The sequence below is a fragment of the Rhipicephalus microplus genome, chromosome 9, assembly GCF_043290135.1.
Source record: "Rhipicephalus microplus isolate Deutch F79 chromosome 9, USDA_Rmic, whole genome shotgun sequence".
Taxonomy (NCBI): Eukaryota; Metazoa; Arthropoda; class Arachnida; order Ixodida; family Ixodidae; genus Rhipicephalus; species Rhipicephalus microplus.
Window position 1 is genome coordinate 49517465 of NC_134708.1, and position 22245 is coordinate 49539709.

General features: G+C 46.9%; 1 protein-coding gene across 1 annotated transcript; it reads right to left on the reverse strand.

The window, feature by feature from the left end:
* Positions 1-5583: 5583 nt before the first annotated feature.
* LOC119185274 (uncharacterized) lies at positions 5584-11757 on the reverse strand. Its single transcript, XM_037434359.2, has 2 exons — positions 11092-11757; positions 5584-10495 (listed from the first exon to the last, which is right to left on the reverse strand). The coding sequence occupies exons 1-2, from the start codon at positions 11513-11515 to the stop codon at positions 9546-9548; spliced, it is 1374 nt and encodes a 457-aa protein (XP_037290256.2). The 5' UTR covers positions 11516-11757; the 3' UTR covers positions 5584-9545.
* Between the last annotated feature and the right edge of the window lie 10488 nt (positions 11758-22245).

Genomic DNA, 22245 nt, shown 5'->3' on the forward strand with positions numbered 1-22245 from the left:
ATAAGGTGAAGCCCTTAACAGAACATTATCAAATGTTCGGCAGTTTCTTCTTCCTCTCCTCACGCACTGCATACTGTTGATTGATATGTGGGTTTTAATGTCCCAAAAAACCATATGATTATGAGAGTCGCCGTAGTGGAAAGCTCCGGAAATTTCGACCACCTGGGTTTCTTTAACGTGCACCCAAATTTGAGCACACGGGCCTACAACATTTCCGCCTCCATCGGAAATGCAGCCGCCGCAGCCGGGATGCACTGCATGCCGTGTCTACCCCTTCGTATTCGGCCCGATATGTCTCGATTCGCAATACTCCCGTCCTGGCCTCAAAGAGTAGAGAACTACCCCGAGTATTATCATAGATACTTTCCTTAGCAACTTCCTGCTTAAAACTTCGATAGATCTCTAGTGCGGACTTCTTAATCATGCCTATTCTCCACATATCGGTCTCGGCTTCCATTACCTTCTTCTTAACCGATAATTCTTTTGGTTTGGCCCCCTGCTGTTATCTAGGTAATTAACAGTCAATTTTCTGGTTCGCTTCTCCCATTTCTTTCAATCGCTTTTCAAATTTTATCTTGCTGCTAGCTTCCCTGCCCTCAAATGATGTCCATCCCATATCACCTTGTACTCCCTTATTTGGAGTATTCCCGTGAGCTCCTAAAGCAGGCCTACCTATTCCACGTTGCTTAATTTCTAATCTTGCTTGAACTTCTGATCTCATGCACAAGACCGCATTGCCGAACGTCAGCCCAGGAACCATGACCCCTTTCCATCTTCCTCTCACAACATCATACCTATTGTAATTCCACAGTGCCCTATTTTTCATCACTACTGCATTCCTGTTACCTTTAGTCGTCACGTATATTTCGTGTTCCCTCAGGTACTCGGTCCCATTGCTTATCCATACGCCCAGATATTTGTATTTATCTGTTATCTCTAGCGTGACCTCCTGTATCCTAAGCTCACTACTTTCGTTGTCATTGAAAATCATGACTGCTGATTTTTCCTTACTGAATCTAAAATCTAACCTATCTCCCTCATTACCGCAGATGTCTATCATTCTCTGCAAATCTTCCTTGTAGTCGGCTATTAGCACTATATCATCTGCGTGCATTAATGCTGGTAGTGCCTGATCAATGAGTTCTCCTTGTTTGATGAAAGAGAGGTTGAAGCCCAGTCCACTTCCAACTAATTTGGCCTCTAATCATTGTAGATACACTATGAATAACAAGGGTGACAGACCACACCCCTGCCTAAGCCTTCGTTTTACCTCTGCAGGCTTGGATACCTGTTTGTCCCAATTTATAACTGCCTCGTTACCTTTATAGATATCCTTTAAAAGATTAGTGACTCCATCTTCCACACCTAGGTGTCCAGTATTCACCACAGGTCCTCGTGAACCACGCTATCGTACTCTATCTTGATATCCAAAAATGCTAGCCACAGGGGCCAGTGTTCCTTTTCTGCTATTTCGATACACTGCGTCAGTGAGAACAGATTGTCTTCCAACCTCCTGTGTTTCCAAAACCCTTTCTGCTGTTCCCCTAACACCTCCTCATTCTCTATCCATGCCTGCAATCTTTCCTTTATAATCTGCATCGCCAGCCTGTAGACCACTGATGTCACTGTTATAGGACGGTAGCTGTTTATGTCGGCTTTGTCCCGCTTTCCTTTATAGATCATGCTCATCCTGTTAAGTTTGGGGACTTCACCATCGATTATTATTTTGCCAACTGCCTCTCTCAAAGCCTGCTTAGACTTCGGTCCTAATGTCTTTATAAGCATAATTGGAATGCCAACTGGGCCTGTTGATGTACTACTAGGAACTCTCTTCTCAGCCCTTTCCCACTCTTGTTGTGAAAATGGAGCCATTGTGCCGCTTTATTCATCACTGTCTATTGTGGTGAATAAAGCACTTCTTTGTTGAAATTTTTCTGTCACCCATGTTCTTATATATTCAATAGCTTCTTCTTTTTCTAGCCTAGCCCCTTGAGCTGTAGTTTGCACTGGAGTTTGCACGACCGCCCCGACGGTGAGAGCGAGCACATCTCAGCTGCTCCCGCAGACGAGAGTGGCGGCTGGCAGAGGCGGTTTGTGCGCGCATTGCCGTAACAAAACTTATGGGCGGTGGCGTGCTGCGTATTCAAGTGCAACAGTGTATAAAAGCAGGGAGGACGTATAAAGAAAATGGAGGACGTAACAAGAGGAGGCGGCATTGTGTTCAAGCGGTCAGGTGAGCAAAATTATGCTCTCTCTCTTCTGTCAAGTGCTGTAAGGCTCGTTTTCAAACCGAATGGCGCGTGTCTGCTTTGTTTATTCGATAGTGGAGACAGCCACCAGTGAAAACCAAGGCCAAACATTCAAGTTTAAAGGCGTTTTGCCAGAAACAAAGAAAACGAGCGTATTATGGAACAGGCGGCTAATGTAAACTTTTTTTTTTATGAGGCCCGCTGAGCGTTGAGTCATGCACTTCAGGACTAACAGTTACCATGAGTTCATCCATCTGACCATCACCACCAAACTCCATCTGATGCCGCCGCGTGAAGCGAATCATACGATAGGCAAGTAGTCCTCTTGTTTTGTGTGTGAACTGTTGCGTGTAAAGTAAAGTTTCTTTGTCCACAATACTTGTGCGGGGTCACGTTCACTTACGCCTGTGCTCGCGGTGAGCACTCGATGCCGAGATGCCTCTGCTTAACTTAATATGTGCAAAACACCGAGTTCTTGATACGAAAAAAGCAGCGGACTATTTGAAGCTTAGCTTTGTGGAGACAGCAGACGCGCTAAGCGTTTTTTGGCTGACGTGGCTAAGTAACATCAAAATATATGCCTTGCTAGAGAAGTATCAAATGTCTTCGATTTTTACTTGTTGTTTAGTTCGCCTAACACACAGTTTCAGTTTTTCCGTTTGCCTGTGTCGGCCTAAAATGACGCTGTCTGTTCAACAACGATAACTGCTAGGCTTTCATGTGCCAAACAAGATATCATTTTGAGGTACGCTGTATAGGGTGCGTATCAAGATTGTGACCGCTTGGGGTTCTCCAATGCGCACATATATCTGGGTTCAAGGGTGCTCTTTTTATATTTCACCCCCATCGAAGTGCGGCCGCAGTGGTCACGCTCATCTATCCCGCTCCTTCAAGAATAGCAGCGCGACACCACACGTGCTATGCTGTCATAGTGGTGTGCTTGATCAACATCCCCGTGCATAAGTACCTCAGACAGGGCGTACAAACGATGCCAGGAAAAAAAAAAACGCAGCTACCACCTACTCTGCTTTTGTTTTGTTTTACTGCAGATGTTGGCAGCATGGTATAGTCGCCGCACGGACTTAATTTATTAATGGGGGCATGTCCGCCAGCACTAGATTAGCCCAAAACAAAGCACACAACCAGAACATGAGGACGAGGGAGCTGCCATCACGGCAGAGAACTGTCCCTTTGATACTATATATGCATAGACGCAGTCTCCTTTGCAGGACTTCTCCCTGTGTTTAGTGCTTTTTATGTGAGAGTAGCATTAGGAGAAAGTTATTTTTCTAAACCACAATGCAGTATTACTGGCGCAATGGCTTTTCGAGGTGTTCGTTCCAAAATGAAGCACGGCAGCAGCACGCGCACATGCTCTCAGAGTGTTACCTTTTGATGGTACACTGCGGCTGGTCGTCTCAGCGCCAGCAGCTGAGTTGTGTCGCGACTCGGCCCCCAGGTGCTCTGTTTCGGTGGGCCACCTTAGATTTCAGATTCAGTAAGGAAAAATCAGCAGTCATGATTTTTAATGATAATTAAAGCAGTGAGCTTGGGATGCAGGAGGTCTCGTGCACAGAGATAACAGATAAATACAAATATCTGAGCGTATGGATAAGCAATCGGACCGAGTACCTAAGGGAACTTGAAAAAAACCTAACAACTAAAGGTAACAGGAATGCAGCAGTGATGAAAGATAGGGCACTCTGGAATTACAATAGGTATGATGTTGTGAGAGGAATATGGAAAGGGGTCGTGGTTCCTGGTCTGACATTCGGCAATGCGGTCTTTTTCGTGAGATCAGAAGTTCAAGCAAGATTAGAAGTTAAGCAACGTGGAATAGGTAGGCTTGCTTTAGGAGCTCACGAGAATATGCAAATAAGGGAGTACAAGGTGATATGGGATGGACTTTATTTGAGGGCAGGGAAGCTAGCAGCAAGATAAAATTTCAAAAGTCATTGAGAGAAAAGGGGGAGGAGCATTGGGCTAGGAAAGTTTTCAGCTACTTGTACATGAAGAATGTCGATACAAAATGGAGGAAGCGAACCAAAAAATTGATTGGTAAATACTTAGAAAACAGCAGGGGGCCAAACCAAAAAGAATTATCGGTTAAGAAGAAGGTGAAAGAAGCTGAGACCGATTTGTGGAGAATAGGCACGATTAAGAAGTATGCACTAGAGATCTTTCACACTTTTACGCAGGAAATTGCCAAGGAAAGGGTCTATGATAATACTCGGGGTAGTTCTCCACTGTTTGAGGCCAGGGCTGGATGTAGTATTGCGAACCAAGACTTATCAGGCCAAATACGAAGGGGTAGACACGGTATGCAGTGCATGTGGAGAGGAGGAGGAAACTGCCGAACACTTTATATTGTTCTGTAAAGGGCTTCACCCTTTACAGAACAGGATGATGGCGCAGAGTTTTTCAATGCACTGGGGTTTAAGGACAGGGAGGGCAAAATAGACTATAAGCGGGTTGAATTAACTAGAAGGAGGTTATCTGATTGGTGGCTAAAGTCAAGGCACGAGTGAAAATTAAACCCTTCACTGCAAAGTACCAGTCCTCAACTTCACTATTTAAAGGAAAAAAAAAGATAAACCTAGTTTTTGGTTCACTAAGCAGTAAGGCTAGGAGGCATTAGCCGCCTGATTTAAAGGGTACAGCCATATCAATCAATCCATCCATCCATCCATCTATCCAACCTGTCCAGCGCTGGTCTCTCATACATGCGGCATAGAGTTTCATACACGCGCGGCGACCTATTATAATAGAAACGGCACCACATCATCATCAACCGGTGACATTTAACAATAATTTTGTGAGAAACTGTATGATCTAATTCAAGGAGGTTTCTATGTGTTGCCAAAAGCGGACGTCTTTTCCTTTGCTGTCGGCTGATGATGGCCGCAAAGTGCTGATGGTCTTGTAGGCAGCCACCACAAAGCGCAGGCCACGCGCTCACATGTTTCCTTTCATAAATGACGACAGTGTACATACGTGTGTCATTTCAATGATGGCTGTTAAAAATAAATAAGAGGAGCAGGGGCTCGGGGGGAGGCGCGAGAGATTGAGAGAAGGAGAGGGACGAAGTAAGCAGGCGGAGCTAGCCCTGACATAGTAAACATCGTACTTTAGAATCGCGACCACGGGTCCTTTTTCTTAACAATGGCAACACAATACATGTAACAATGTATGGTATACCCCATACGCCAGGGCCTCTCCTGTTGGCAGTGTAGTGCTGCGGAATCGTTATCATAAAAAAAGAGAGAGAGAGAAAAAATTCGGCAGATCCCACGTACCTGGGAATCGACTTTATGCAAAGCACGCGGAGGGAAAGTGACCGTGTTGCAATTTTTTTATTCAGCGACACTTTATGAAATGGCGCTAGAATACGTACAAATGTTACACGCACAGACATACATTAAAGAGTTGCAGATGTTTATATAAACAGTTGTTCGCACTTGCGCAACGATGCCAACTGGAACATATGTATTTGCAACACACGCTTCAAAGATGCTTCAAAGCGCTGATGCTCGCGAGGATGCTGGCCCTAGACAGTGCTACATAAATCAACTTCGGTGCATTGTAACTAACCACAATCGACGTTAACTCGACGTGACTGCTGTATCAAAGGAGTACATATGTGATGTTTATAAAACTGGGTAGGCAGCACTGTCACCACATTTGGCGTTTCACGAAGATTAGTGTCTATATTGTGACGACCGAGATCTAGGCATATAGTATAACGTCCACAGAAAATCGGCAGCCAGACAAGATGGCAGAGTTACCTTTCGCGCGAGCGTCTAACGCACAGGCCTCTTCGTCATCTTCACAAAGTGCCACACTTGATCCTGTCAATGATGCATTGTAACATCACTCTCCCGTGGCGGAAGCACCGTCATGGCGCTTGGTACGGCGACGAACTAGCAGGGTGATACGGTTTGAGTCTGGAAACGTGGACAACATCCGTCTGGAGTGAGGGGGTTACAGAGGCATTGTTTAGGGGTGTGATCTTGTAGCTCATGTCACTGAGTTGTCGTAACACTTAGTAGGGGCCATGGTAGTGTGGTAGTAGCTCCTCTGATAAGTCGACTTGGCGGTTTGGTGTCCAGAGAAGTACCAGAGACCCCGGCGAGAAGTGCACGCTTTGGTGGCAACTGTCATAATGGTCTTTTTGATGCTCTTGCGACAAGTGCAGCTGATCATGAGCAAGCTGGCGGGCTGCATGGGCTCAAGAAACGACATCGCTGGCGTACTCTGTAGACAAAGGGGCAGCCGTGAAATCGTAACACTGGATGTCGGCCAAATAGCAAATAAAACGGCGAATAACTAGCTCTGCCGTGCTGTGACTAGTTGTGCGCAAAAGTGACAAACGGGAGTGCTTTGTCCGAGTCACGGTGATCTGGTGAAACGTACATTGACAGCATCTGCGTCAGCGTTCGGTTTAGACATTCAGTCAATCCATTTGTCTGTGGATGATAAGCGTTGGTAAGCTTATTGTGCTCAGTGGAGCAGGCACAGAGAATGTCATCCACAACATGTGAAAGGAAGTACCTTCTTTGATCAGTAAGCTGCTGCCGCGGAGCGTCGTGATGAAGAATGACTTCATACAAAAGAAAGTCAGCGACGTCGGTGGAAAAGCTTGTCGGCACTGCTTTAGTGATGGCAAAGTGTGTGGCGTAATTTGTGGCAACTGCAACCCATTTATTTCCGGAGGTGGACGCAGGAAACGGGCCCAACTGGTCAAGGTCAACACGGAACAATGGTTCCATCGTTATGTCAATGGGCTGTAGGAGGCCAGACCGTAGCACAGAGGGGCGCTTGCGGCGGTCGCAAGCAGTGACATAGCCAACCACAGAACGATACAGTACGGCCCAGAAAAAGCGACGTCACACACGATCATAGGTACGAGAGACGCCTAGATGACCGGCTGTAGGTACGTCGTGTAGTTGTTCGAGAACGCTGGTACCCAGATCGATGCACGAGTAGTAATTCCAGGCCATCGGCATTGAAGCCGCGACAGTACAGAATGTTGTGCAGTTCGAACAGGTGAACAGAAGGGTCTGTTGGAACAGAGGTCAGACGCTCGATGATGGAGAGTAACGATGGGTCACGTCGTTGTTTGGTGGAGATATCACACAAAGCGTGGATGGAGAGCACGCAGGGGTCCGATTCAAGGTCTGTCAAGTCGGGCATTTCAAACGGATGACGTGACAAACAGTCTGCGTCTGTGTGCAGGCGTCCCGACTTGTAGTGGACCACAAACGAGTATTCTTGCAGGCGCAGCACCCAGCGGCCGTGACGTCCAGACGGGTCCTTTAGCGATGAGAGCCAGCATGATGGTCAGTAACAACGGAAAAAGTTCGGCCATACAGGTAAGGCCTGAATTTTGTCACAGCCCACACTAAAGCTATAGGTCTTCACGCCCAGTGATGGAGAACTTGTGTTCGGCAGGTGAAAGAAGATGACTGGTGTAAGCAATTATGCGGTCCTTCCAGTGCTGTCGTTAGCCGAGGACCGCCCCAATTCCATGGCCACTGTTATCGGTCCGAAGCTCTGTAGGTGATGCAGGGTCGAAATGGGCGAGTATTGGTGGCTTAGCCAGCAGATGGGTAAGAGCCGAAAAGACGTCCGCTTGCTGTATGCCCCATGCGAAGGGAACGTCCTTCTTTAAGAGATCAGTAAGCGGTCGAGCGATGTCGGCGAAGTTGCGGACAAATCGACGAAATAGGAACGTAGCCCTACAAAACTTCGGATGTCCTTAGTTGAACATGGTTCAGGAAATCCTTGTACTGCTCGCACTTAATCAGGATCTTGTTGAACACCACCGGTACTGACAAGGTGGCAGAGTATGGTGATTTGGCGACGCTCGAAAGGGCATTTTGCAGAATTGAGCTCGAGAGCGGCTCTTCGAAAAACATCCAGAACGAATGGTAGACGTGTGATTTGGCTGTCAAATTTAGTTGAAAAGACGATAACATCGTCTAAGTAACATAAGCAGATGGAGCACTTATATCCTCGTAGAAAATAGTTCATCATGCTCTCGACAGTTGCCGACGCATTACATAGTCCGAACAGCATCACTTTGAACTGGTAGAGGTCGTCAAGCATGACAAAAGCGGTTTTTTCACGATCCATGGGGTCAACGGAAATTTGCCAATAGCCGGATCGAAGGTCGATAGACAAAAAGTATTGGGCGCCATGGAGGCAGTCGAGGGCGTCATCAATCCGAGGCAAAGGGTAGACATCTTTATGAGTGACATTGTTTAAATGGTGATAGTCCACGCAAAAGCGCCAGCTGCCATCCTTCTTTACAACGTGCACGACGAGGAGGCTCAGGGGCTAGATGATGGTTCTATGACGTCTTTAGTAATAATTTTGTCGACTTCATTCTTATAAAATACTTAATTTACTTTAAAAAATTCTTAAAATACTTAAAATACTGAAATACTTACACTTAATGAGTTATGCACAGGCAAATCCACTTTCTAATTTCATTTCTTGGATTGAAGTAGCAATCAAACGTTTACAGAAAAAACTTTGCAAGAGGTGATCTAATGAAATGTAGAATTGCCTTTTTGATTAAACTTTACACTTCTCATTACTGAAGGAAATTCGACCCGCCATGATGTCCCAGCAGTTATGTCGCTCGACCAAAGGTTGCGGAATCAAATCTGGGCAGTGACAGCCGCATTTTGAATGGAGGCAGGAATGTCATCTGAAGACACTTGATAAATTCCCATGGATAATCACTTTTCTCTAAACTCAACAGCCAAGGAACGTAAAACTTTTCGAGGCACCTTAGCTTTTTAATTCCTGAATTTTGACACTGCCAAACAAAAAATTTTGCTTATTTTCAGCTCTGCATAGCAACCTTGCATTGATTCTACAGCTAAATCATCTAAAACTCAACTTTAATGCATACTTTTTGGCATGTCGCAAATTCATGACATGAATTCGCAACATGCTTGCATGCATACACACACAAAATAATAAGACTGAACTTACGTCACTCAGGCGAGAAAAAATTAAGTGAGAGATATTGCGCATGCATCGTGCTTTCCACTATCAGTCACATAACACTTAATTTAAGCATTACATTCTTTGCACGAGGCTGTGCTAGATTTTTCCTGCTGAAAGCTACTTTCCTTGTGAGTATTTTACAAACGACGTTAAAGGCAGCACACATTTCGTGACTTGCTTGGTCAGAGTTTTCCGGTATGTCCCAAATTCACGACACACTTCAGTAAACGGTTTCAAAAAAGATCACGTTTTAGCAGAATTGATCAGCTGTGTATCCTATACAGTAGAAATACTGGCACACCTGCCCTTCTGGGCTTCATTGGGATGAAGTCCGGAGATGTGGCGACGGAGAACACTTCTCTGTGAAAAAGTTGCATTGCAATGGCTACAGGAATACGGACGCTCTCCTGTGTGGGAATGTATGTGGTCTTTGAGGCTGGTTTTCCGTTTAAAGGATGCATCACAATGAACACATGAGTAAGGGCGCTCTCCTGTGTGGGTTCGCATGTGTAGCTTGAGGTTGCTTCTATGGGAAAAAGAGGCATCACAGTGGCCACAGGAAAAGGGACGTTCGCCGGTGTGGGTGCGCATGTGCTGCTTGAGGGCGTGGCTCAGCCCAAAGGCTGCGTCACATTGGTCACAGGAAAACGGGCGCTCTCCAGTGTGGGTGCGTACGTGTCCCCTGAGATCAGGCTTTCGTGAAAATGATGCATTGCAGAAGAGACAGGAGAAAGGACGCTCTCCTGAGTGGGTGCGCAAGTGCTCCGTGAGGGAGTTTTTCCGTGAAAAGGATGCATTGCACTGGCCACAAGAAAAAGGTCGCTCTATTATGCGGTTGGGCATGTGGGTGCACATGTGCTGCTTCAGGTTACATTTCTTTGAAAAGGATTTACTGCAGTGAACACAGCAAAAGGGACGCTCTCCTGTGTGGGTGAGCAAGTGTTTTGTCAGGCTGTGTTTTAGTGAAAAGGACAAATTGCACTGGGTGCAGGGGAAAGGACGCTCTCCAGTATGGGTACGAATGTGCTGTGTGAGACGGACTTTCACAAGAAAAGTAGCCGGGCAAAGGTGACACTGGAAGGGAAGCTCCCCTGTGTGCCGGCGAAGGTGCACTTTCATGTTTTTTTTATTCCTGGTCGTATAGTTACACTGCCGGCAGGAATGCAGTTGATCTTCTACTGACACGAGCAAATGGTACTGGTCACGGGATTCTGCAGAAACAGAACCTGCATAGCCACAGGAAGCACAGCAAGGCAATGCAAATCATAGATCCCACAACATACATATAACTAGACTTGAGCAGCAAAATAACAAGAGTTACTGCACTTATAAATAAATGTATACAATAACCTTCCCCATTGCAAATGTGTTACTTTAACAAAGCAGTACATTTATTCAGAACATGCCTCATACAAGTTGCCGTCTATGCACAGATACTTAATCGATGCAAGTACCACCAAATTTGAATATCAGTACACCAAAACAGGAAAATGTGTCTCTGTAAAGAATATAATATTTAGTTTTACGCGGCTCACGAAATTCAGAGTAGCTCAGGAAATTCAGAATAGCTTAGGACATTCACACTAGCTACACCCGTACACCGAGGAACTATGTCTAAATAGATATTCGTTTTTAGTATTTCGCCTACACCAAAATGCGGCCACTGCTGCCGATCTAGAACGCATGTTCGCACACTAACCCATCAAACTAATTATTAGTGTTTCGAGTACAAGTCTCTATATAACCGAGCAGAGGAAAACAAAGAGGCACTCCTCAGTTTATTATATTCATGCCAAAGATAACCAAATAAGGTGTACGTTACCTTCACTAAGAGTAACTGTATTCGCAACATGTCCATCATGAACACTCGGCTTCTCGTCCACCAATGCCATAACTTCATTCGCATTATGCCTGTGATCAACAATCGGCTTCAAGTCCGCTGTAACTTCATTGGCATAGTGTCCGTGATCAACACTCGGCTTCACGTCCGACGTAAATTCATTCGCATCATGCTCATGCTCAATGTTCGGCTTAACGTCGGTCGTAACATCGTTCGCATAATGTCCGTGATCAACAGAAGGCTTCATGTCTACCGCAACTTCGTTCGCATAATGATTTTCGTCAACCAAGTCTTCAACACTCGGTTTTACATCCGCCGATGCACTAGTCGCTGTCAGAATGCCGTCCATTGCACCATAGCCTCCTTTAGTTAAATGGCTATGAAGAGAAGGCCATAAGAAGGCCATGATTACGCGCGTTTCACCTAGAAGTGGTCGCGGCTTAACATTACTCACATTGCGCAGCTGTCACGACCAAATTTAACACTGAAACCTTGAATAACAACAAGATAGCACATTCAAAAGTTCGCCCAGATCCATGGAAGTGACACCACAGAACACACGGAGGAAAGAAAAAAAAAGGTAGGAGAGGCCCAGACACGAACCTTCCCCCATTAGCCCAGACGTCAATTGTTTTCAAGCATAGCCTCCTATATACTTTCTGTGCCCGCTCGATCCCCACGCTTTCCATTCTGTTGCACCGTCGCGTCTAGTTCGAGCCAAGCCGACAGGGGGCGCCGGCAGCCCTGGAGAGTGCAGACGACGCGTAGTCTTTCTGCTTACTCAGTGAGCATCCCAGAAAGCATAAATATCTTCGACGCAAATGTAAAAACGCACTATTATATTCATTCTGGACAACTTTACCATCGTCAGCAAGCATTACCGTGAGTAGAAATGCATCATACAAGTAAGCATAAGCGTATGAATGCGGATTGCGTATCGCGTTGTCTGTGCACGCGCTGCGTCGTGTTCACGATAAACTGATGCGCTAAACTCATACTTGTCCCCAAGGATATTAAGTCCCCGGTACCCTAGAGCTTCATAGGTGAATCCACAATACTTGTAGCTGCCTCGCCGCTTTAAAAAGATATAAGAAAGCGACATGACAGCACCACATGACGGCTCCTTACTTTAGCGGCATTACGTTGCGAAGCACAACGCTGCGGGTTGGTTTCGCAGCCTAAAAGTCGCATTTTGACGAATATGAAATGCAAATATGCTGCGTACGTGTGCGTTAAAACATGGCCTTTTTCTCGCCGGCAGGTTTCCTGCCAGCGCGCAGTCTCGACGGCCACGGTGAAGAGTCGCATCTGATCAAAATCAATCCATAGTCCTATATTACGGCATGCCTCGCATCTTCATTGCGGTTTTGCTGTAAAACCCGAAACTCAAGTGACAACGCTTGTTACTTTGTTTTGGACATCAACTTTTATTTTGTTGGTATTCTGCGAAGATGCATATGGTGCACAGGAAATTCCTAACATCAATGAAAGAAAAATAGTACAGTCAGTCAAGCAGCCGCAAAAACACAATTCACAGTTTTAGAACTTTTCTCGACAAGGGCTTGTGGTGAAGTGCCTTCCTCACATCGTATTTGTCAGTCACGCCCAGGGCGTAGTTCGTGAACACAGGCTTGCAAAATTTCATGCAAACAAGCTCCAGAAACTGCAAGCGGTGCTCAATGCAAACATGCTTAAAAACTTCACTGTTTGCCATAGCAGAAACAGCATTGCTGACTGTTTCCTGCAGAGGCCTCGGTATTGCTCTGCGCTTGCTTAAAATGAGTTCAGTGTACTTTTTTAGCACGTACAAAACATTAACAAGCTCACTTGAGGGGTACAGTAGCCCACCTCTGTCTTGGTGCCTAATCAGACTGTCAATGGGGGATGAGGACGCTGGCTTTGTGACAACTGAAATGCAGGGGCTGCAAGCAATCTTTTCTTGTATGACACGGGCCACGAAGCCTCCCACCATAGCAAGTGCTGCTGTGTCCACAGTCGGAAGCAAGCTTGCGGGACTTCTTAGGAGGTCTTCAAGAAGCTTCCTAGCTTCTACTGGAAACTGACTTGCTTGAACTTCTTTCTGTTTGCTTGTAACTTTAAGTGCATCTGAGTCATGGCTTGATGAATCCACTACGTTACTGGTCTTTGAAGCAGAAATTATGCCAGTTTTTAAGGCCTTTTCAACACCAGACAAAACAGACCGAACGTCAGTCTGATCATTACTTCCTGCTGACCTTCTTATCCATCCGAAAAAGGATTCAATCGGGTCAGACGAGAATTTCCTCGTCAGCACAAACTTGAAGGAGACTACATCTAGTAGGTATTTGGTGCACCCAACATTAGACATCGTAGTCAGCATAAGTGCATGATACGTTTCCTTAGTGAGGAACTGCTTTGGCTGGCAGTCACGTCTCAAATCTTCAAGGTATTCGAGGAAAGATGACATGAGCCACACAAGGCGCTCATCAAAAGCAGACTCGTACTGCTTGCAGTCTGGCATATTCTTGTGTATGTGTTGGACACAGTTACTCACGTCCATTAAGACAAACCATCGATGCACTGTGTCCATGAACTCAATTGTTGGGCCTGCATCAGCAAAGGTGATGTCAGACGTGTGTCCAGCTTGCTCTTGCAACAGTTTCAACGCTGCTGTAACTGCAGGAGAGAAAAGCTGAACAGCTTTGTGGACGCTCATGGCTTCAATACTTGATGGAAATACATGTTGCCGTGTGATGAATCGTACAGGTTTGATTACACTCCCCTGTTGCATCTTGTACAGGCTCTTCACATGAGAGGATGTAACTTCACCGTTTTTTCCCATGTCTCGGGCCAGGAACTGCGACCTGATATTCTTTATCAGATGGCATTGATCAAAGGCGATGAACAACTTTCGGTCGGGATCTTGGGGATGCTTTATAGAATGCCGCAGTTTCCCACTGCAAAGCATTTCCAAAGCAAGGACATTAATTTTGTGATTGTCCGTCACAATGCGCATTACAATGAAGCCAGCTGTCTCCACTTCCTTTAGCACATATTTCATCAGCATGAACAGTTGCTGTCCAGTGCAGTTCTTGGTGAAAAAATACCCCACGGGTATTCGAATGCGCACAGAGAGCCCTGACAAAATAAGACACAACGGTGAATTTGCTAGGACTGGTTCCCTTTTTTGTTGGTGTTCCACAATCCTTACCCAAGTCCACCTCTCCAACGAAGGCATCTCTCTGCTTGTTGTATTGCAGGCGTTGCCGTATTCTCATTTCGTCAACAACCAGAGAACACACTTTCGCTTGCTGGGGGCTCAGATTTTCTAGTTCCGCTTTCAGACGCTCTTTCACGAAACTTTTAAATCCCACTTCGCCAGTAGTCACGCCCAGAAACCTCTGTAACATGGCCCTGCTTGGAAGCTTCAAGAGATTTTCCCTTCTTATAAATTCATAGGCCTTTGTTGACAAATTTCTCAACACAATGCAATTACGAACAGTAACCTCGGAGTAAGTAGGTCTGATTTTGGCGAAATTGTTCACCTGGTCAACGAGGATGCAGGCCCCTACGTGCTTTTCTCGCGCAGCTTCAACTACCTTGGCAAAAGCAGTCAAATTGCAATCTTCTTCTAATTGCTTCAGTTCTTCTTTATATTTGTCAACTGTTTCACGGAGCCGTTGTATTTGCGCCTTTAAATCGCGCTCCTTTCGTCTGAATTTCTGACGTTCTATAACAGAAATACTACTGCGAACATCTACCTGGGTGGCTTCGTGCTTTGAGGTAGGTTCAGAAGGAGCATCCACCTCAACTTGTAGTGGTACGGTGAAGCACGGAACTTCTGCGAGACCCGGAGAGCTAAAACTTGAGGTAAGTCCATCTGCAGGCACGGTGTCTTCATCGGCTCCAACAAAAAGGCCTGTTGCAGCCCCTGTCTCGAGAGGCCGCGCAGCAGCGTTGTCAGTAGCAAGCGCTCGTTTCCTCGCAGCCGCATCACTCCGCGGTTTCTTCGGCTTCGGCTGCATGTACTCCGGGAAGTTGTCGAGCACGCTGGGAGTTGCACTCCTCTTGAGTTTTCGAGTTTTACATCCTTCTTTGTAGTCCGTCAGGAGAAAATGTCGGCTGCACACAACGGAGTAGCGTGATGTCGTGTTCGGCATCCAGTCTTTCCTAGCGATGGCTTTCAACCAGGCTGCCCTCGCTTCACTGTCACTAGGAATTTCATGAAACGAAATCCCCGGTACCTTACGTTTCGCATCAGATTTGCACTTTGGAACACAGCAGTAGGCCATGGCATCACGAGAACACGCACAAGTTCTTCAATCGCGGGAACACAACGCGCACATCGACTGCGGCCTGCGGCGATCCAAGGCGAACTGCCTTCACGCTCCCCAGGGCTGGTGACGCCATCTCTTGGGGAACGGCGTTAGCCGGTGGGAGAGCGCGGACGGAGGCTCTGCCTCGTTCGAGCGGGCACAGAAAATATAGGAGGCTATGTTTCAAGCCGCGATGAAGCCGGAAGTCGGCCATATTGACTGGACAAGTTCTCCTCTCTTGTTTACATCCGCATGTAAAGCAGAAGGCACGACTCTCTCTCCAGCTCGGAAAGCACGTGAGCTGCGACGATCCAAAACAAACGCATCCTAGATTTCTTGTGCCTGCCGGATTATCGGCGGTCACTTGAAAAGCGGCGGTCGTCGGAACTACGGTGGTGGCGCCACTCAAGTAGGGGTGTCTTCAAATAGGTTTTTACGTTTTTGGAGCTTATATGCAACAAAAATAACGTAAAAACTTGTAAAAAGCGTAAACGTAATTTTAATTAACCCTACGTAAGCGACGCCGTCATTTAGCAACTTTTTACATACAAGGCATCCTTTAAAATTAGTAGCAAACGCCAAAATTGCTTATCTCGAAGGCTAAGTACAAAGACGCTTACCCCTACGTAGGCAGCGCTGCCTTAGATGACCGGCATTTCGCGCTTATTTGGCAGGCACGGGAAATCTAGGAGGTGTTGTCCGAAACTAATGGAACGGGGAGCTTCATCCACGGTGGCTTCATCGATTTACCAAGTCCCGGATCACTCGCGGACGGCCTGCGGACGCCTCGGCTCACAGGCGGCTACGTCACATGCATGTGAACTAAAAGTCCCGAGCCAGCCCGAGCGGCCTCGGGCCATCTGCGCGCTTGATGCTGACTGCATCCGCTGTGGCGTCTGCTATGCCGTCTGCTCCCTCCATAGCTGTGACACAGACCACAACGCTGACCCAATTCCAACCTAAACAGCAGTTAGGTAGAGAATTATACCTATTTCTGTTGGGAAGCAACTTACTGTAAGTGAACTACTCGAGCGCGTGTGCATCGCAGACCGGCGCGGTCGTTCTACCGCTGTTTCTCCTAGCGAGTATAACGCGTGTTTGCCCGACCTTCGGGAATACGCACATGCTCGACGTGGCTCAGAACACTGATGACAAGAACTGCGTGCGCAAACAATGCGAAATCCAGAAACATGCGAGCAGCGGACATAAAAACAAAGAGAGAGCAAGAGCGCATCGAAAATTTCCCGTATCTAACTTAAGATGGCCGCACAGTATACGCCCCGCGCTGTCGTCTGCCAGCTGCCCGATAGAACTTGTTCGGGCGGTCCCGGGCCGCCTGCAGGCACGCGAAAACGAATATGCGTCCGAGCGATCCCGGACCAGTGGGCGGAGCTTCTGGTTTGGCAGCCTAGTTGGTATGGCATGACGATAGTTATAGCACAGAACACCTACCAGAACACCTACGACACAAAGACAAGAAAGACACGTCCGTAGCCGTCCGGGACGTGTAAATCGATGAAGCTCGGGGCTGAACACTCTACGCAAGCACGACACCTTCAGCGAAATCATTTCGTCCGAGTATTGACAGCGAGTAACAGTTCACAGACCGACAACGAAGCAAGTACACGAGAACGTGCGCTAGATGCACTGACAATGGCGAGTGCTTTAACGTCATTAATTCAGCAACTGCACAGACAACACGATCGGTCGTGCGCCTTCTACGGTTGCATTCCGCCAAGCGGCCGACGCAGCGTCCGGCCACTGTGTCCGTGTTTTGCGTGAAACGCACCGGCGTCAGCATTTTGCGACCGTGGTGACTTTGAGCACGCGGTGCAAGTGACACTTAAACGTGGTTGCTGTTACGTTGAGATTACGTGCAATGCGGGGGGGGGGGGGGAGTATACGAAGCGGTACAGAAAAGGTGTTAAAATACGCACATGCAAGTTGTTACTGTACACACACAACACGAAACTGCGAATGTGCAAATGGTCCTCATTGCGTCTTGCTGGGCTCAACAGCGTCGTCCGATCTCACAAGTAGGAGCACTGCCCAACCGTCATTGACCTGCAAGGCGTTCGTCGTCGTTCCGCTTTGTCATGGTGCCCAACGCAGTTTCGCTCAACACTTATTGCTTCATCCACGTCATCCGCCGCACGACTCATGAATATGCACTCGTTTTACTGTTGAAACCCCGTGATGGACCAAAGGATTTGTAAACGTTGTTAAGAGTACAGTAACTCCCAGGAGAACACTGCGTAAACAATAACGTGGCGCAGAGCGCGGATATTGTCCGCCACGGCTCAGCACGAGACCTGGGGAGGCACACATGCCAGAGCCAGCCGCGGCCGCTGCTAGACCAGCTCCAACGCGCAATACGTAACCATAGCAACGTCGCCATTGTGCCCAGTGAATATGGCCGCCCTGATGTCATTTCCTCCACACTTTTCACGCCGTGCGCCGGCTGGGCGTGCCCTCTCCTACCTTTCCTCCCTCCGTGCAATCCGTGGGGCGAAGCCACCACATGTTTTTGCTTCTTTGCGTCAGTTATAGAGAGTGTGAGTATGGCACACGCGTCAAAACAGTTTCTTCTATCTAAATAAGGAATGCTTTAATTCAAATCAGTAAATTTACGGCATTAGCATAGTGATGCCCGCTTTCACATCACAGAAACAATGATAGGCACATTCAGCTAGACTTGGCACTTGATATGTCGATGCGGCAAGAAGTTCAGGGTGCGATCATTACGCTGAAAAAAAAAAACAGTCGAGTTTAGACGACAAAATTTAGTGGCACGATCATTATGCGAGTGCGATCATTACGCAAGTAAATACGGCAATCTAACACCCCATTAACGATACTAGCCGTTTTCTAAAGCAAGTTGTTAATGGTGTTGATTCGCGTGACCAATGTTAAGGTAACCTGCAATAATTATTTCATCTCTCTAAATGCATTCAAGCCGACAGCTCCTAGTTGAAAGCACTTCGAGTTTGTCGTTCGGTGCTCCGCCTTTCGTAGAGGGCCTTCATGATCCGGTCCAGTGTGGGAAACGGGAAAGATCACTGTCCGGCCATGTCACGAGGCGAAGTCGGAGTCAACTCGGCAATCATCGCAGAAGGATCGAACAACGAATATTTGTCACTTGTCGGGCTATCATTCTTCGTGATCTTGTGCAAATCGGGCTATCGTGGTGAAGGGCGAGTCAGGACTGAGCCGAAGAAGACATGAGGGCTCCCGTCTCGCAAGCCTTCAGATGATGCCTGCACTCACGGGGCTGCACTGTCAAGATGCATGTCGTTGATCTATGGACTGCCTTGACTCGAGTATATTGAGCCTTCGTCTTGAAGGGCAAGTGAGGACGGAGCTGAAGTAGACGTGAGGGCTCCTGTCTCGCGAACCTCCAGACGATGCCTGCACTCACGTCAGTCCATAGGTGCTCCTAGTGGTCTTAGTTGCAACTGGAGTCGTGCTCCCAGGTCACAGCGGTGGTTACGCCTTGCACATCAGCTTTAGCAACGGCGGCTGCACAAACTCCTGGAAGCTACGACTACGGTCGAAAATCGTGAAGTTCGCTCCATCTCACCCCCGAAGGTCCCTTCTCCCGGGTTTCACGCCACCAAAATGTAGAGAAAAGGACGAGATGCCGTGCCCATGGCGAAGCCCACCTGTCAACCTCTTCTTTTATTCGAATGCCCAGAACTAATCTTAATGATGATATCACCACTCCTAGTTTTCTACATAATTTTCAACAAAATCATCACTAGCTGAACATGTCCCATAGCACAGCTTAAGCAGTTGCTAGCCTTTGCAATCAAATACCGAAACGCACTTCCAAACTTAAATAATATCCTTTGCAAGTATTACCCAGAATTAACAAGCAACGAGCCACTTCGGAAAACGTTCCACGACATGTTCGTGCATGCAAAAGTAAACCCGCTTTTTTTTGGTATGCATAATACCTAGTTGTCATCTAAGATTTAAGACCTGCAAACTCCTTAAAGATTATGTAAGAATTAAAAGCACTAGAAGTGATTCATGCATAGTATAAAATCTAGTTTTACGTGCACTAGTTCAAACATTATCACTATGATGAAATATACATATTATCACAAACAGGACAAACTGTTAATGGGCATCAAGCAGGCATTACGAATAAACTACTGGAAGCAATGGCGCAGCATTTTATAGTGGCAGAACCCATCTTTAACGGTCTTAAACCTTAAATACTGTAGTCAGCTTTATGGCAAGAAAATATTGCTGCACCTTATTCACAAGTTTAATACATTCCAGCCAACAAATATAAATGTTTCAAAAGGGTTTTTGAACCAATCTGATAGGGCACATACACAATAAAAGAACAATAAAAAATAAGCCATTTTTTAAGGAATTTCTAAGGCTAATTATCCCCATTGTCAGATAGTGCTTCCTTGAAGCAAGGATAATTCAGCAAAACATCTGATCTTTTTCTACCCTTTCATGCAAAACCCTCGCTCCCTCCGGCACCTCATTTCTTACTGTTTCATGGGCTTTTGAGTGCTTGGCCCTTTTACTCTGGCACAACCCATCACAGAGGAACAGCTTTTAACTAACCCAAATAAGCATGCAGACACCTCGTTTTCATCTCCCCATTTTCGCATGTGGCGTCCCCTGCTTTGTTTCAATTGGAGGAGAGGGTATGAAGAATATGTTGTAGGGATGCTGAGGCAGACAGGCTAAAAAACAAGCGTGTTTATTAGGGGGAACTTGTACCCACGAGTCCAATGGCTATGGTCGTCGAGACAGAGTAGCCGAGTGGCACAGATTCAACTATCTTCCTCTTCCTTGTAGCCCGAGGGCACCAAGACATGGCACATGCCAGCCGGGTCCTGCTGGTGCTCGTGCCACGATGATTGCGGTGGGCTACTTGAATGTGGCCAACCTGTCGTGGCATTATGCCCCTCCTCAGACGCAATGTCCCGATGCTTGAGACAGTGAAAAGATACATGCGCACTCTCACTTGTTTTCCGACGATCTGTCATGATAGGGCTCCTTGCGGACTACATGTACCACTTCCGTGGGATTGCGGAGTTTGAGCTCATGTGTCCAGCGGATCTGACTTCATAAGTGACGTCGCTGATATAGTTGAGTACTTCATAAGGGCCGAAGTATCGACAAAGAAGCTTTTCAGAGAGTTCGCTGTGGCGCACTGGGATCCATATACACACTTTGTCACAGGGATGATAAAGTGCGTCACTGCTTCGCTTGTTGTAACGACTAGAATCGACGCGCTGTTGACGGCGTATCTGGTACCTTGCCATTTGTCGTGCTTCTTCGGCTCTTTGCAAGAAGTCATTCTAAGTCAGGTGGATAGCTGCTTTCGTCCCGTAGTGGTAACATGGCATCCAGTGGGGTGATCACTCTTCGGCCGAATACTAGTTCGAAAGGGGCAACGTGGGTTGTTTCTTGAACGGCTGTATTATATGCGAATGTTACGTAGGGTAATATTTCATCCCACTTTTTATGTTCAACATCCACATACATTGATAGCATGTCTGTCAGAGTTCTGTTGAGGTGTGCGGTTAAGTCATTTGCCTGAGGGTGATACGCAGTTGTTCTTCTGTGATCGGAATTTGTCACGTGCATCAGACATTGCATAAGGTCTGCAGTAAATGCGGTGCCCCGATCACTAATAATGACGATGGGCGCACCATGTCTGAGCACTATATTGTTCACAAAGAACGTGGCGACTTCGGCACCTGTCGCACTGTACAGAGAGTCAGTCTCAGCATAACGGGTCAGATAGTCTGTGGCTACGACAATTCATTTTTTGCCTGCACGTGGTGTTGGGAAAGGTCCTAGAAAGTCCATGCCGACTTGTTGGAATAGAGGGACTATTGGCTGGAGAAGGCCAGCTGGTTTTACGGCTGGAGTTTTGCGCCATTGAAATTGACGACAAGTTTTCATGTAGCGCTGCACTGATGCGAGCAACTTAGGCCAATAGTACTTCAGGCGAATCCTGGCGAATGGCCGACTCCCACCCATGTGTCCAGATGTTGGCTCGTCGTGGCATGCATGCAGAATTTCCTGTCGCATGGCTGTGGGCACGACTAGTAAAAACGTTCCGCCATGAGGTTCGAAGTTCCTCCTGTAAAGGACACTTCCTCGAAGGCAGAACGTGGAGAGTCCTCTGGAGAATATACGAGAGACTTGAACGTAGAGACCCTGAAGGTTTTGTATAAGCGCCAGCAAATCAGGGTCATCTCGTTGTTTTTGAGCGATTTCGGATGCGTCGACAACGCCTAGAAACGGGAAGCCTTCCTCTTCAGGTACATTTGGATCGACGGGAGAGCGTGACAGCCAGTCGGCATCACTGTGTTTCCTTCCAGATTTGTATTAGTGTCATACTCCTGCAGCCTAAGGCTCTATTTTTCTAGTCGACCTGACGGGTCCTTGAGATTTGCCAGCCAGCATAGAGCATGGTGGTCACTGAGAACTCTGAACGGTCTACGATAAAGGTAGGATCGAAACTTATTTATTGCCCAGGTGACTGCGAGGCACACTTTTACAGTTGCAGGGTAGTTTGCCTCAGCTTTTGAGAGTTTGCGGCTGGCATAGGAAAACACTTTCTCTTGACCATTTTGCCACTGAACCAGGATGGCGCCGAGGCCGACATTGCTGGCATCGGTATAGACTTCAGTGTCGGCTCTCTCATCAAAATGGGCAAGTATTGGTGAACCCTGTAGTCATTTTCTCAATTCATCAAAAGCTTTCTGTTGTTCGCTTTCCCATGTGAAGGGCACGTCGTCTTTTGTCAGTTTTGGAAGAGGATCTGCAATCTCCGAAAAGTTTTCCACAAATCGCCTAT

Excerpts from the sequence above, each read along its gene's own strand:
- LOC119185274 (XM_037434359.2), bottom strand. The coding sequence starts at position 11,515 with ATGGCCTTCTTATGGCCTTCTCTTCATAGCCATTTAACTAAAGGAGGC. Across the intron at positions 10,496-11,091 it reads TACAGTTACTCTTAGTGAAG|GTTCTGTTTCTGCAGAATCC; the intron begins GTAACGTACACC and ends GTGGCTATGCAG.